At 48.6% G+C, this 16,424-nt stretch overlaps 1 protein-coding gene across 2 annotated transcripts in view; it reads left to right on the plus strand.

The window, feature by feature from the left end:
• Positions 1-16,424, plus strand: part of LOC145352294 (bcl-2-modifying factor-like) — a 51,843-nt gene that overhangs the window by 14,917 nt on the left and 20,502 nt on the right. For both annotated transcript variants that reach the window (XM_080202045.1, XM_080202046.1), the window contains exon 3: positions 9,544-9,932. In XM_080202045.1, coding sequence (XP_080058171.1) covers positions 9,617-9,932 — 316 coding nt within the window. In that variant the 5' untranslated portion in view covers positions 9,544-9,616. The remainder of the gene's footprint in view (positions 1-9,543; positions 9,933-16,424) is intronic.

Raw genomic sequence — 16,424 nt, forward strand, 5'->3', positions numbered from 1 at the left:
CTTAATGTCGGAAGACGTGACTTTGCACAGGGCAGGCTGCCACAAGCTAATCAGATCAGCGACGGGCTAATCTGTTTGTGCGATGTTGCTCGAGCGGTGACTATTGGTTGGACACTGGGGAATACTCCACTGCTCCACTTTGAAATAGATCCTCACACCTTCCTGAGGGGCCAGATGGGAACTTCGGTTTAACGTCTCGTCTTAAGTAAAGGCAGTGCCAAGAAATGCTCGCGTATCTCTCTCTCAGGTTAATGGGGAAGGCAGTGTTGGGTGTTTAGTGTGGTGGTTACACCACAGGGTGCTGCCGTGCTTACATAGCCGGAAGGGCTGAGATTTATGATTGCAACAGTGTAGAACAGACATGAACTTACCCCTGGTTGTGTGGATTTACGGATCTCTTGGTGCCAGCGTCAGAAACAGCGCACGCGATTGTCCGACTTGCGGTGTTGGGTGCCCTGCACGAGCTCCGTGGATGGCAACAACATAGCCACTGCTTAGTGTTTACTGATTCGGTGTGGTGGAGTGGTAAGAGGCAGCCTTGTGCCCATCTTTGAGGGTAGTGTGGGTTGAAGTCTTGACAAATGACTTGGCGTACTCAAGGCAGCAGCTGTGTGGGAGGTCACACAGGCATGGTTAGCGTGGTTAGAAATTAAACTTGGGCGTGAAAGAATTTCTTCTTTATTTACACTTTCACGGCCCTTTGCAAATTGGAAACCTTTAGCTTTCCCATACGCCTCCCCTGTTCCAAAGGGGAGAATTCCCATTCTCACCGCTGCTGATTCTTCAATTCAATTCATTCGTGGGCCTTGGGCCAGTATTTATTGTCCACCCCCCGTTGCATTTGGAGGGCAGTTGAGACTCAGCCACATTGCTGGAGTCACATGTAGGCCAGACTGGGTAAGGACGGCAGATTTCCTTCCCTAAAGGACGTTAGTGAACCAAATGGGTTTTTCCAACAATCAACAATGGTTTCATGGCCAACAGTAGATTTTTAGTTCCAGATTCTGCTTGGAGGAAATGGGATTCTTAAATGAAGTTATTCAAGTTGGCAAAAAAATCAGAATTTTTTAAAAAATTTGTGAAACCCGATAGTGTTGATGTTCAAAGAGACATGGACTCTGACGAAGGGTCATCCAGACTTGAAACATTGGCTCTGTTCCCTCTCCACAGATGCTGAGTTTCTCCAGCATTCTCTGTTTCTGTTTCAGATTCCAATATCCGCAGTATTTTGCCTTTATCCGAGACATTGGTGTGCTTGTACATAGAAAGTTGGCATGCAGGTGCAGCAAGCAGTTAGGAAGACAAATGGCAAGTTGGCCTTTATTGCAAGGGGATTGGAGTATGAGAATAAAGAAATCTTGCTACAATTGTACAGGGATTTGGCGAGACCACATCTGGAATATTGTGTGCAATTTTGGTCTCAGCATTTAAGAAAGGATAGAGTTTCATTGGAGATGGTACAGCAAAGTTTCATTAGGTTGGTCCCAGGGGTGAAGGAATTGCTCCAAGATGAGAGGCTGAATAAATTTGACCGATATTGTCTGGAGTTTAGAAGAAAGAGAACAATCTCATCGAAATGTACAAAATGCTGAAGGGGCTTGAGAGGATAGAGAACTGAGAGATTGGGCAAGCATTGGGTGGCACAGTGGTTGGCACTGCTACCTCACAGCACCAGGGACCCGAGTTCGATTCCCAGCTTGGGTCACTGACTGTGTACAGTTTGCACGTTCTCCCTGTATCTGTGTGAGTTTCCTCGGGGGATGCTCTGGTTTCTTCCTACAGTCCAAAGATATGCAGGTTAGGTTGATTGACCATGCTAAATTACCCCTTAGGGCAATTAGCAGGGTGAATACTTGGGGTTATGTGGACAGGTCCTGGGTAGGATTGTGGTCGGTGTCCCGCTTTCCCTCTCGCTTTCCATCAATCCAGATTAGATGTGCCCCGTGCAAATGAAGGTCATACTGGACTAGTGAACAGTGTTAATGACTGAACCTTTTCAATAACAAGTGACTAGCTTGATTAACCTTGTCAACATACAGCCATTAAGATCCTTTGAAGGTTGGAGGTATATCTGTTCTTCAGGAATAGGCCACATTTGGCAGATGGAGTATAATGTTAGCAAGTGCAAGGTTACCCACTTTGGTAGAAATAATAGTCGGAGGGATTACTATTTAAAGGGCGAAAAGCTGCAGCATGCTACGGTGCAGAGGGACCTGGGGGTCCTTGTGCACGAGTCACAAAAACCCAGTCTGCAGGTGCAACAGGTGATCAAGAAGGCAAATGGAATGTTGTCCTTTTATAGCGAGGGGGATAGAATATAAAAGCAGGGAGGTCTTGCTGCAACTGTACAGGGCACTGGTGAGGCCGCAGCTGGAGTACTGTGTGCAGTTTTGGTCGCCACACTTGCGGAAGGATGTATTGGCCTTGGAGGGAGTGCCGAGGAGGTTCACTAGGCTGATACCGGAGATGAGGGGGTTAGACTATGAAGAGAGACTGAATAGACTGGATCTGTACTCGTTAGAGTTTAGAAGGCTAAGGGTGGATCTTATAGAGACATATAAGATAATGAAGGGGATAGATAGGGTAGAGGTAGAGAGATACTTCCCGCTTAGAAAGGATAGCAGGACTAGAGGGCACAGCCTCAAGATAAGGTGGGGGGGGGCCAGTTTAGGTCAGAATTGAGGAGGAACTTCTTCACTCAAAGGGTGGTGAATCTCTGGAATTCGCTGCCTGTTGAAGTGGTGGAGGCTGCCTCACTGAATATATTTAAGTCATGGGTAGATAGGTTTTTGATAGGGGAATTAAGGGTTATGGGGAGAAAGTGGGAAAGTGGAACTGATCCACTTCAGATCAACCATGATCTTATTGAATGGTGGGGCAGGCTTGAAGGGTTAGATGGCCTACTCCTGCTCCTATTTCTTATGTTCTCATTTATTTTACATCTCCAGTTAGCCTGAGAGTCTTAGCAGTAAGGGGATCAAGGATTACAGACAGACGACAGGAGAATGGGGGTGAGAATCATATCAGCCATGACTGAATGGCGGCATGAACTCGATGGGCTGAGTGGCCTAATTCTGCTGCTATATCTTATGGCATTAAGAATCAACCATTATCAGATGGGACTGGAGTCCCATGTTAGGCCAGACTGGGTAGAGATGGACACTAATGAATCAGTTGGGTTCTTTTTCCTGCAGTAAGCTGCAAGGTTTACATAGTCGCTTCTCTAATGGGGACTGACAAATTTTCCCACTTTTAATGGGGGAGTTTTTAACTCTAGTCGCTAATCCAAGCCCGTAACCAATAAAGAGTCTATAAAGGTGAAGCTATCACAAAAATAATTCAAGCTTGGTGGGGTTGCATGAGTGTTAAATGTTGGGGCTTTTGGGTTATGCACAGATCTGTCCAGTGATACCTGACTACCAATTACCCCTGAGAGGTCATCTTATAGTATGGCCCCTCTTGTGTTTTCTCCTGAGCAACCCATGGAGCGAGCCCACTTCCTGGTTATAGTTACCATCGGCAATTCTAATTGCTTCTTTTAATCAGGTAGAGGCGATGGCCTAGTGGTATTATCGCTAGACTATTAATCCAGAAACTCAGCTAATGTTCTGAGATTCTGGGTCAAATCCCGTCAGAGCAGATTATGGAACTTGATTTCAATAAAAAATATCTAGAATTAAGAATCTACTGAAGACCATGAAACCATTGTTGGAAAAATCCATCTGGTTCATTAATGTCCTTCGGGGGAAAAAATCTGCCGTCCTTACTTGGTCTGGCCTACAGAGCCACAGCAATGTGGTTGACTCTCAGCTGCCCTCTGAAATGACCTGGTAAGCAAGGGCAATTAGGGATGGGCAATAAAAGTTGACCAACCAGCCACGCCCATTGTCACAGGAATGAAGTAAAAAAAAACCCTCTCTGCTGTCTGCCTTTACTGAGGCATTGCTGGCCTGGCCTATGTGTGTCCCCAGAGTCACCACAATGTGGTTGTCTCTCAACTGGCCTCCTATACAACTAGAGATGGGCAATAAATGTGAGCCAACCAGCGATGCCCATGACCCGGGAATGAATAACAACAAATGTAAAATTGTTAATGGTGCAAAAAGACACCTAAATTATTCAGTAAGGTCATACAGGTAAACAAGGACTGAGTCTCAGGCGCTTTGGATGGAGAAAAGGAGAAAGTAACTGCAGAAGGTTTGAGTATCTAAAGCCAAAACAGCTTTTGATGCTATACTTATGCGAAAAAAAACCATAAAAATTTTGTGAGAATTTTCTCGCGAACCCATTGTTTTCTGCTATTGGCTCAGGGATGATCAAGACTCAATTTGGGTCTGTGTTTTATCTTGAGAAGAAACTATATATACCTATGTAAATCATTTCACATCAGTAAGACTGACTGTCAGACACGTTTCTTCCTGTTATGAAGCGTGGCAAGCAACCAGAGGCCAGAGCTCCCTGTGTAGGCCGCTTCCTCTTCCCTTCTTCCTCCCGTTGTCGGGGTAAACATTACTTTCTCACAGAGCTGAGAGAAAAACCACAAAAGAGGCTGCACCAGGACGCGTGCTCGCTAAATATATCAGCCCCGTGGCCAAAGGGCGGAAGTGAGACTGCTGCACGGCACCCGTGCAAGTGAGCTTGGACTCAGATGACTAAGCAGTTCACATCTCAAGAATCACCAAATGCTGCTAGGCTTCCAGCTCTGCTAGGCCTGGTAGGCCGTGAGCCTGCACCAGAGCACCAGGCCCGCTCAGGAAGAACCTGGAGTTTAGAAGCGACACATTTGACACTCCATTGCTCCCCTTTCCCTATTTTTCCCAACCAGGAGGAACTTTGAATGAAAGGAGATATTCATTAAAATATTTCATAATGAGGATCACAATTTAAAATTCAGTCACTCAGACACAGCGATTTCTCCCCCCATCACCCTGTGTTATTGACTGTATCTCTACTGATGTTAATCCAGCTCCCTCACTCTGTCACTCAGTAACCCCTCTCCCCCAGCACCCTGTGTTACTGACTGTATCTCTACTGATGTTAATCCAGTTCCCTCACACTGTCACTCAGTAACCCCTCTCCCCCCAGCACCCTGTGTTACTGACTGTATCTCTACTGATGTTAATCCAGCTCCCTCACACTGTCACTCAGTAACCCCTCTCCCCCCAGCACCCTGTGTTACTGACTGTATCTCTACTGATGTTAATCCAGCTCCCTCACACTGTCACTCAGTAACCCCTCTCCCCCCAGCACCCTGTGTTACTGACTGTATCTCTACTGATGTTAATCCAGCTCCCTCACACTGTCACTCAGTAACCCCTCTCCCCCCAGCACCCTGTGTTACTGACTGTATCTCTACTGATGTTAATCCAGTTCCCTCACACTGTCACTCAGTAACCCCTCTCCCCCAGCACCCTGTGTTACTGACTGTATCTCTACTGATGTTAATCCAGCTCCCTCACACTGTCACTCAGTAACCCCTCTCCCCCAGCACCCTGTGTTACTGACTGTATCTCTACTGATGTTAATCCAGCTCCCTCACACTGTCACTCAGTAACCCCTCTCCCCCCAGCACCCTGTGTTATGGATGGGGCAGGATTGTCCATTTTGGAATCTGAATTTGGTGGTGGGTGTGAATGTGGGAGTGGTTCTCACTGTGGAGTGGGACAGCTGACCATGTGCGATCTTGCACTATTCACCTTTATTACATACGCTGCTTGCTTTGCAGCAGGAGCAGGCGGGAAGTTGCTGTCCCCATCGCTACCTCATTGGGTTGGAGACCAAAAGCCATATTTAACTTCCCTCAGGGAGACGGCGACATCATTGAAATGTCAGTGGAGTCGGAATCCAGAGGCCCAGGGAAATGTTCTGGGAGCGTATAGTCCCTACAGTACAGAAGGAGGCCATTTGGCCCATCGGGCCTGCACTGACAACAATCCCAGCCAGTTCCTATCCCAGTGTATTTACCCTGCTAATCTTCCTGACACTAAGGGGCAATTTAACATGGCCAATCCACCTAACCCATGCCACCATGCTGCCCTCTTGAAGAAGAGATCTAACTGACCGGTATTTAGGTGCAGTTGTGAATGTGTGCATTGTATTTCTCACTGAAGGGGATTGCCTTAATTCTAGTGAGGGAGCCAGATGATGTGCAGAAACTTCCCAATGGAGTTAGTCACTGCACATCTGCACAGTGGTTAGCACTGCTGCCCCAGAGTGCCAGGTTCAATTCCGGCCTCTTGGTCACTGTGTGTGTGGTGTTTGCAGGTTCTCTCTGTGTCTGCGTGGGTTTCCTCCGGGTGCTCCGGTTTCCTCCCACTGTCCGAAAGACGTGCTGGTTAGAGTGCATTGGCCACGCTAAATTCTCCCTCGGTGTATCCGAACAGGCGCCCGAGTGTGGCGACTAGGGGATTTTCACAGTAGCTTCATTGCAGTGTTAACGTAAGCCTACTTGTGACAATAATAAATAAACCTTTAAACTTGTGGTGAAGCTCGATCCTCCTTTAAAGACCGGAGAACTTAATTGTTAAAGTTCATCCCACTGCCAGGAACTGATTTGTAGTCTAACCCGAGCTTAAAGACCACCACCGCCTAGCTCCCCCCCCCCCACACCCCACACCCCCTCCACCTCAGCACCAGCTCTCCCAACACCCCAAAAATCCCTCCGTCCGCCAAACATTCCTCTGCTGGCGGGGCGCGAAGATTCTGCCCGCTGACATTAATTATCCCAGCTCCATCACATCTGCCTTAGTAAACTCTGGTTAGCCAGTAAGGAAGCCACTCCTCTTGGATGAAATAAATCAACATTGATTTTGAGTGTAATTGCAGTGCTGAGTGTAGCCTTCGGCTGTTGAATTGTTTGGCTCTGTTTTACTCGTTTGCAATAAGCAAAATGCTCTTGATTAAACAAGATAAACGTGTACGCAGGCAGCTAAGTCAGTCATCATTAGCTGCGGCACCGTATCTTTGGTGGTATTGGCTGGTGAAAGGCCTCACTTAGAGGCAAGTGATCCTTTCATTCTCACAGTGAAGCTTCAGTTCCCTCAATGCCCTGATGTGGTGTGATATCTCACCGAGCAGGGGGCTGGGGAGACAAATGTTAGCTTGTGCGTCATGGGGGGTAGAGGGGAGGTTGCTGCATCACCCCTTAATCCTCCCCTTGTCCAATGTTCATGATGTCAGCATGGTGACACAGTAGTTGCAACAGCAGCGCAGTGGTTATCACTGCTGCCTCACAGCACCAGGGGGCCTGGGTTCAGTTCCTGGTTTGGGCCTCCGACTGTGTGGAGTTTGCACGTTCTCCCCGTGTCTGCGTGGGTTTCCTCCGGGTGCTCCTGTTTCCTCCCACTATCCAAAGATGTGCGGGTTAGGTTGACTGGCCATGCTAAAATTGCCCCTTAGTGTCAGGGGGATTAGCTAGGGTAAATTCCTGGGGCAATGGGGATAGGGCCTGGATGGGATTGTGGTCGGTGCAGACTCAATGGGCTGAATGGCCTCCGTCTGTGCTGTAGGGATTCTATGATGTCTGTAAAATCCCATCCATCGTGTCCGCTTCTCTGTGTTATTGTTTCTGTGTCAGAGTGTGAGCGCGCGCGCGCGTGTGTGTGTGTTTCTCTGTATCTATTTCCCTGATTCTCTTTATTCGTTTCCGTGTCTCTATCGTTTCTCTGTGTCAGTTTCTATCTGTTATTATTTCTGTGTGTGTGTGTTTTTTCTCTGCCTGTTTGTGTGTTTCACTGTTCTTGGTTCTGTGTGCCTCCTCTGTTCTTGTGTTTTGCCTATTTTTGTGTGATTGTGTCTCCAGGAAGTGACTTGGGGGGGCATATATTTTCAACTTAAACGTGCTACCTAGCTTGCAGTGTCTGTTTTCTGGGTGTGTGGGCTGGACTCTCTCTGTTCCTGAGTCTATGGACTTGATTCCACGGTCCTGGTGAAGTCACTGGACGCTGGAACAGCCTGCCACATTTTACTGCCCTGTCCCACGCTGTGGCGAGACTGTAAAATTCTGCTCCCAAGTTTGGGTTCCTTTTGACTGTATGGATTGTCTGTCTCTCGGCCCACCTGTGAGAGTGTAAACAAGGCTGCATTGCTCAATAACACAGTGACAGCATGGTGAAGTCCCTAACATCACTTACAGTAAAGTGGTGGCATCTCACAGGTGCCCTGCCCCCCCTGTGGTTGTTTTCAGCTGGTGTTTTGAAAATATCGATGTTGCAAATCAGTAGCAAGGTGAAAGTACTTCAGAAGATTCCAGGTGCAGGTACCACCTTGCACGTCATTTGTATGGACCCCATGCCCTGTACATTACCCTCTCTGCCAACCTTGCTTCAGGCAGTAGGTGCTCGGGAAGATTGAGAGCTCAGGTCCCAAGGCTTTGAGCCTCGGCTCAGTCTCCAGAGCACTATCCAGGGAGACCTGAGGTGCCTCCAACTGAGGCCCCCGTTGGCCCCTCCCTGGTGGATGTAAAAGATCCCACCCTCCTATCTGAAGCAGGGGTTTTCTCTTTGGTGGCGGGCACGGTGGCACAGTGGTCAGCACTGCTGCCCCGCAGTGCTGGGGACCCGGGTTCAATTCCTGGCCTTGGGTCGCTGTCTGTGTGGGTTCTCCCCGTCTCCGCGTGGGTTTTCTCTGGGTGCTTGGCTTTCCTCCCGCAGTCCAAAAGACGTGCTGGTTAGGGTGCATTGGCTGTGCTAAATTCTCCCTCATTGTACCCAAACAGGCGCCGGAGTGTGGCGACTCAGGGATTTTCACAGTAACTTCATTGCAGTGTTAATGCAAGCCTACTTGTGACAATAATAAATAAACTTTTAATACTTAACCCTCAAACAACACTACTGGAGCAGAACAGCTTCTTCCCTGCTGCCGTCAGACTTTTGAATGGACTTGCCTTGTATTAAGTTGATCTTTCTCTACGCCCTAGGTATGACTGTAACACAATATTCTACAGTCTCTCCTTTCCTTCCCCCGTCTGTACTCTATGAACGGTATGCTTTGTCGGTACAGTGCACAAGAAACAATACTTTTCATTGCACCCCCTTGCATGTGACAATGATAATCAAATCCTTCTCATTACACCCAGGATGTTTCACGCTCTGAATCTGTACGGGGGTGGCAGCGGGGTGGTTGGTTGGTGTAGATCCTGAAATGAGGCTGAATCTTGAAAAACAATCAACCAGAAAGTGACGGCCCAGTGATATCATCACCAGGCTATTAACGCAGAAACTCAGCTAATGTTCCGGGGACCTGGGTTCTCAGACTTTTGTATCTTTTTCCTGATGGAAGATGGTGGAAGAGAGAATGTCCTCGGCGTGTGGGGTCCTCGATTATGCTGGCTGCTTTTCCAAGGCAGCAGGAAGTGTAGACAGAGTCGATGGATGGGAGGCTGGTTTGTGTGATGGATTGGGTTAGGTGCTTCTGGTCTTGGGCAGAGCAGGAGCCATACCAATGTGTGATACGCCCAGAAAGGATGTTTTCCACGGTGACATAAACTGCAGATTGTTTGCCTGTACTTTGGTTTCACCGGTGTGTTTTTGTGTCCTCCTGTAGGAATCTTCCTCCACGTCCGCCCCCCAAGACAACTTGCCCCAAGAGGCCAACTCGAAGGTTGGTGTTGGATGACATGGACCTGTCCGAGACGGAGGAGCTGGATAGTGACGACGAAGTGTTTGACCCGGACTTGACGGCCCCCGACAGTGGTTACAGCGACACGAGTGGGACTTACCCGCCTGGCGCCTCTCCCACCTGGACCTCAGCCCGCCAGCGGCTGTTCTCCCCATCGCCATCGGCGCACCTGTATGGAGCAGGCTGTGGCCAGGAGGAACAGTGTGAGCGAGGGACTCAGACCTCCAGCTCCACACCGCCGCCTAACCACCCCCAGTCAGCCAGTCCCATGTTACCAAGCGGTGTTGGCAGTGAGCCCCACAGACTGTTCTATGGTAATCCTTTCTCTGTCACCTACTTCCGTTCAGTTAACTTGTGCTTAGGTTGGATAGATAATGCTTTAAAGTTTATTTATTAGTGTCACAAGTTGGCTTACATTAACATTGCAACAAAGTTACTGTGACAATCCCCTAGTCGCCACACTCCGGTGCCTGTTCGGGTACACTGAGGGAGAATTTAGCATGGCCGATGCACCTAACCAGCACCCCACGGGGAGAACATGCAGACTCTGCACAGACAGTGTGGGAATCGAACCCGGGTCCCTGGCGCCATGAGGCAGCAGTGCTAACCACTGTGCCACCATAATCTACACCAATTCCTTGGTCAAGCAAAAAAAAATCGTATGGTAGCTAAACTTGCCAAGGGATGCAGGAAAATAAATTGGCAAGAGGAGGTAAGGAGACTACGTTGAGACATTGATATTTTAAATGAGAGGGCAAAAATTTGGCACATGGAGTGTAACGGGGGAAAATGTGAGCTGACCCACTTTGTCAGGAAGATAGAAACCAGTATGTTATTTAAATAGAGATTACAGAAGTGTGTGTTGTACAGAGGAATCTGGGTGTCCTGGTAAATGAATCATTTTTTTGGACAATAGAGGATTTGCACGTCTTGCCTTTAAAGATTGTTGTGATGAGTGAGAGAAGACTGGGTGCTAGCTTCCGGCAGAGTCCATCAGGAATACAGACCTGAATTATCTGGATGGTGGGAGTCTCACTTCCCAGTGTCCAAGGAGTTGGTGGGAACACATCGCTGCCAACTCTGAGTGCCCCCCGCCCCAACTTCATGCTCGATGTCTCCATCTCCCCCGACCTTAGAGATCTGCCACCAATCCGATTGGCTAGCAACTGTCTAGTCCCCATAGCGACAGAGCTGCATCGGAGTTCCAGAGGACATTGGAGCCCAACTCCAGGCACCAGAGGCCCAGGTAAGTTCTCTGATGGAGGTGCACCCCTATGTTTCCGGCCTGGGATCTAACTGTTCATTTTGGCGCTAACCCCGTTACGTTCCACCAGCCTAAATAGTGAGGTTGGGCAGGAAGCCACTAATTAGCAACTTAAGGGCATCAATGGGGGTAAGGACAGACTCCCCATTCCAGGCTTCACCCTGCCTCAGTGTAAAATGCCCTTTGGTTGAGGCAAGCGGGCACCAGAGGGAACCCGGTCCCTGCAATGTCACACTCCCCCACTACACCTCCCCCACTACACCTCCTCCTCCTCCCCCCCCCCCCCCCTCCCACCCCACCCCACCCCCGGTACTCCTTGACCCAATTGTCTTTCAAAAATCTGTCCAATTCTGCCTTGAATACACTCAATGATCCAGCCTCCACCACCTTCTGGGAAAGAGAATTCTAACAACCCTTTTAAGAGAAAAAAAGTTCTCATCTTTGTTTTCAACTTTTTTAAACTGTGTATCCTGGTTCTAGTCTCTCCACAAGTGGAGACATCCTCTGGGTATTTATCCAACGAATCCTCTCAGGATCTTACATGTTTAAATAGGATCACCCCTCACTCTTCTAAACTCTAATTGGTATAGGCCCAACCTGTTTGACCATTCTTTATTATCCTCTGGGTCTCAGTTTAAAACAAATGTAAGTCAATGGGAGAGAAGTCTTCATTTTCTTTCTGTCTCGCTCTTTGACTGAACCCTTGCTCTATCTCTGCTTTCCTCCTCTTCCTTATCCTTTGCCTTCCTCTCTCCTTTCTTCCTCTTTTTTCTGCACTTTCCCTCTCCATCTTTCCTGTCTTCCTGTCCTCACTATCTCATGAGGATAAGGTGGCAGAGTGGTTAGCACTGCTGCCTCATTGTGCCAGGGACTCAGGTTCGTTTCCTGGCTTGGGTGTCTGTCTGTTTGGAGTTTGGACATTCTCCCCATGTGTGCATGGATTTCCTCTGGGTGCTCCAGTTTCTTCCCACTGTCCAAAGATGTGCAGGTTCGGTGGATTGGCCATGCTAAATTGCCCCTTAGTGTCAGGAGGACTAGCAGAGTAAATGTGAAGTTATGGGGAAATAGGGCCTAGGTGGTCAATGCAGATTCGATGGGTTGAATGGCCTCATTCTGCACTGTAGGGATTCTATGATTGTATCGCCCCTATTTCTCTCTTCTCCCCAGCCCAAATTTTAACCCATTCCAAACACATTCACTTACAGAAACTTGGCTAGGACGGCCCATGCTCAACCCCGCTGACACTTGCCATTTGGGGTCAACCGAGGAGAGTGTCCACCATGCAGGGCACTGTTCCCTAAGCAACAAGGGACGGGAGCGGGAAGCTGGAGGCCTGGAAAGAATGGGAACTGGGAAATAAGCACCGGTGTCCAGGCTGAGGATGGAAGGGAAACAAGCCTGTGCTCGTCTACATTTCTACTGAGGCTTTATCCAATCAACTGAATGGGAAAGGCAAACAAAAAAGGATGATGCAGAACCAGTGTGGCCTAGAACTTTGGGGGCTTGTCCTGCATAGATCGGGTAAACGCCCTGGACCAGATTCAGAAAGTCTGTGGTACCGCAGATATTTAGTTCAGACTGCATGATTGTGCAGCCCTGATTTGTGGGAGGAACCGCCTCGGATCAAATCGGTCTGTGGCAGGCCCTGAAATGACCGTTAAGCCCCTTATTGCCGTATCCAAATTTATGGTCCTCCTGTGGATAACGGACATCTCCGGGAACAACAGGCCCCTCTGTGGATAACGGATGTTTCTGTGGACAATGGAGGTCTCAGTGGACAACGGATGCAAGTGGCCGTCTCCCGCTGGAAGTAGGTCCATTTTCCTGGCTGCCATTTTGGGTGTCTGCCCAGTGCCTGAAAAATGGCTGCCACATGACTCAATATCTCGACCTATCTGTACAACTGAAGTATACATAAATAGCAATGATCTTATTTTTTATGGGGCCTACTAGTCATTTGTAACTCGACCAAAAAAAAAGTCATAGCAAGTAAAATAAGGTGGAGACCGTGGGAAGCAGACTAAATGGAGCATTGAATGAACTCAAGTTTAAGAATGTGGAAACCTGGCCTGGAGTGCATTGGAATAGTTGAGTTTGGAGATCATAAGAGAATGGTTGGAGGTTTCAGATAGGCTGAGATAGGGCAGAAGTAAGAGAGATTAGGCATGTTTAACAGAGCACTGACCACAAAAAAGGCAAGATTGGCCAAGTAGACGGAATCAGTCACAAAATGTATGAATGAATCAATCTTACGAAACCACTCAGACATCCCAGTCTGCGCAGGGCAAGGTGATCATTATTGAGGCAGCAAGATTGCTTTATAATCGGCCTCCCTGGCCAGAGAAGGGTTTAATTGCCCTCACGTTGTGTCACAAAGCTTGGTCAGGGGTCTGCATTCTGTGGGTGTCGGGCTGAGAGGCGGCTTGGCCCGGGCATAATGATGCCCACGTTGCAATTGCCCAACCGCTGCTCACCGCCCAGGCTGGCATGGCCACGTGGGTGAGAGATAAGGAAGAGTGGCAATGCCTACAGAAAAGCAGGGGGTGGGGGAGAGAAGGTTGTGGGTGGGTTGGGGGGGGGAAGCAGAAAGATGCTGAGTGAAAAACCTTTGGCCAGATTTGGTGGTGTGTGGATGGGAGGGTGGCGGATGAAAGTTGCGGAGGGGGATTGTTGCGCTCTGCATATCTCCTCGGAACAATCTAGATTAAAGCTGAGGACAGATTTTGGGAGGACAATTTAAGCTTTTAAGGATGAGATTTGATCAACTTGTCTGAAGTATTTGAAAACCCGGGTGACTTGCCTGATGCAATCCAAGTGTTCTATTGTGTCAGGTTCTGAAATCCATGGAGAGTAAAGGGTTCAATGTTTATCTCATCCCCCACTCACATTTCCCAATCTTAGGTTCATCTTTTGCCAGCTGCACTTCTGGATCCTCGCCCACCTATCCCCTTCCTCTCGTTCGTTCGCCCACCCACCCATCCCCTTCCTCTCCCTCGCTCACCTACCCCCTCGCCCATCTAGCCCCACCTTCCCACTTGCCTGCCTATCCCCCCCCACTCGCCCAGCTAACCCCTCGCCCACCTCACCCACTTATCCACTCGGCCAGCGACCCACCCCACCATCCCACCCAGCCCACTCGCCTACCAACTTCACTCTCACCCGCAGACTGCTTCACACCCCTACCCATCTCACCCACATACCCACCTATCTCCTCACTCATCCCACCCATCAATCCATCTACCAACTCATTCACCCGTCCATTCACTCACATTCATTAAACCTAACTGGGAAGGAGAAAAAGGATGGGAAATTATACTTGTATTGATGCCATGTTTCTAATCTGGTCTATATAATGAGACGCTAATGTTGTTCTGAGGCTATTTGGTGGGTGGCACGGTGGCACAATGGTTAGCACTGCTGCCTTATAGTGCCAGGGACCCAGGTTCAATTCTGGCCTCAGATCACTGTCTGTATGGAGTTTGCACATTCTCCCTGTGTCTGCGTGGGTTTCCTCCGGATGCTCCAGGGTTCTCCCAAAGATAATGTGGAAATGCTGGGCACAGTAAGAAGTCTCACAACACCAGGTTAAAGTCCCAACAGGTTCATTTGGAAACACGAGCTTTTGGACCACTGCTTCCTCATCAAGTGAGTCACTCAGCTGAGGAAGGAGCGACACTCCGAGAGCTCATGATTCCAAATAAACGTGTTGGATCTTAAGCTGGTGTTGTGAGACTTCTTACTGAGTCCAAGGTGTGTGGGTTAAGTTGATTGGCCATGCTAATTTGCCCCTTTAGTGTCAGGGAGATTAACAGGGTAAATACATGGGATTATGGGGTTAGGGACTGTTGTCGGTGCAGACTCGATGGGCTAAATGGCCTCCTCCTCTGCTGTAGGATTCTATGACCGATGGCCATTAACCAGCAGCAACCAATTTAGGTAAACTATTGTTAATTGAGAAACCTATTACACCTCATTGCCATGCCAACCAGAATTTCCAGTCAGCTCTGCGGCCCATAGTGAGCCTGTACACCAGCTTTGCAATGTCCCAGAGGCTCGATACTGTCTGAGAATCACATAGCGTCCAGTCATTCTTTTTCCTTCTCATATTTACATAGTGTAAACTTGTGGTTAATGATCTCCTCACTAACTGTCAGAGTCACACTGACCCAGGAATAAGTTTTATTCTTGCGAACTGGACACGCCACCCCGAAGCCGCCTGTTGGCGGAGCGATATATTTATCCTGGCATCTGTCCTCCAAATCCACTCATTAATCTACGAGGTTGGATTACTCCAGTCGCCTCGTGTTGGGTTCTTGTAGTTTTTAACCCCTTCGCGGGAGGATCGCATAAAGTGGGATTTGGAACTGAGCTGCGTAAGGAGATATCTGGACAACACTGGTCCGAGGGGATAGGGTTGAAAGAGCTTCTTAAAGCGGGGAGAGAGGGATTTAGGAAGGCGTCTTGCCAAGTTTAGGGCGTGGACTGCAAAAGGCCAGTGGCGGAGGGGTGAAAATCGGGAATGCTCAGGGGGAGAATGCGGGGATCTCAAAGGAGTGGAGGCCCGACGGGTTAACAGAGGTAGGGAGGGTTGCGACCAGGGAGGGAATTGAACTCAAGGGTGCAAATCTTTGAAGGAAAGATTAGCCAGGCTAGGCTCGTATCCCGAGAGTTTGGAAGAGTAACAGGCGATGTGATTGAAACACACAAGTTCCTGAGTGGTTTTTTTTTTGTTCATTTGTGGGACACGGACGTCGCTGGCTGGCCAGCATTTATTCCCATCCCCTTGGAGGGCAGCTGAGAGTCAAACACGTTGCTATGGTCCTGTAGGCCAGACCGGGTCAGGACAGCAGATTTCCTTCCCTCAAGGACGTTAGTGAACCAGATGGATTTTTCCGATAATCAACAATGATTTCGTGGTCATCACTAGGCTCTTAATTCCAGATAGTTATTTTTAAAATCAAATTCAAATTCCACCATCTGCCGTGGCGGGATTCGAACCTCTCAGAACATCAGCTGAATTAATAGTCTAGTGATGATACCACTAGGCCGTTGCCTCCCCGCTGACAGGGTAGATGTTTTCTCTTGGGGGAGAATCTGGAACGCGGTGTCACACTACTTTACAAATAAGGGGTCGCCCATTTGAAGTGGAGGCTGGGCCACATTTTTTCTCAGAGGGTCGCGATTCTCTGCGACTCTATTACCAAAAAGACAGCGGAAGCAGGTTCTGAATGGTTTTTAAGACAGAGGTAGATAGATTCTTGGCAAGCAAGGGGATGGGTTTCCTCCGACAGTCTGAAAGATGTGCTGGTTAGGTGCGTTGGCCGTGCTAAATTCTCCCTCAGTGTACCCGAACAAGCACCAGAGTGTGGCGACTAGGGGACTTTCACGGTAACTTCATTGCAGTGTTAATGTAAGCTTCCTTGTGACACTAATAAATAAACAAAAGATAAACTTTATGTGCGGTGTGTGAGCTGGAGAGAATCGATGTTATTTGTCTACAATTTGCCTCTCCTCTGCATGTCTCACAAGCTCCCTCAGTGGC

This window comes from Carcharhinus amblyrhynchos, chromosome 14 (genome assembly GCF_965287045.1).
Source record: "Carcharhinus amblyrhynchos chromosome 14, sCarAmb.v2.hapA, whole genome shotgun sequence".
In the NCBI taxonomy this organism is placed as follows: Eukaryota; Metazoa; Chordata; class Chondrichthyes; order Carcharhiniformes; family Carcharhinidae; genus Carcharhinus; species Carcharhinus amblyrhynchos.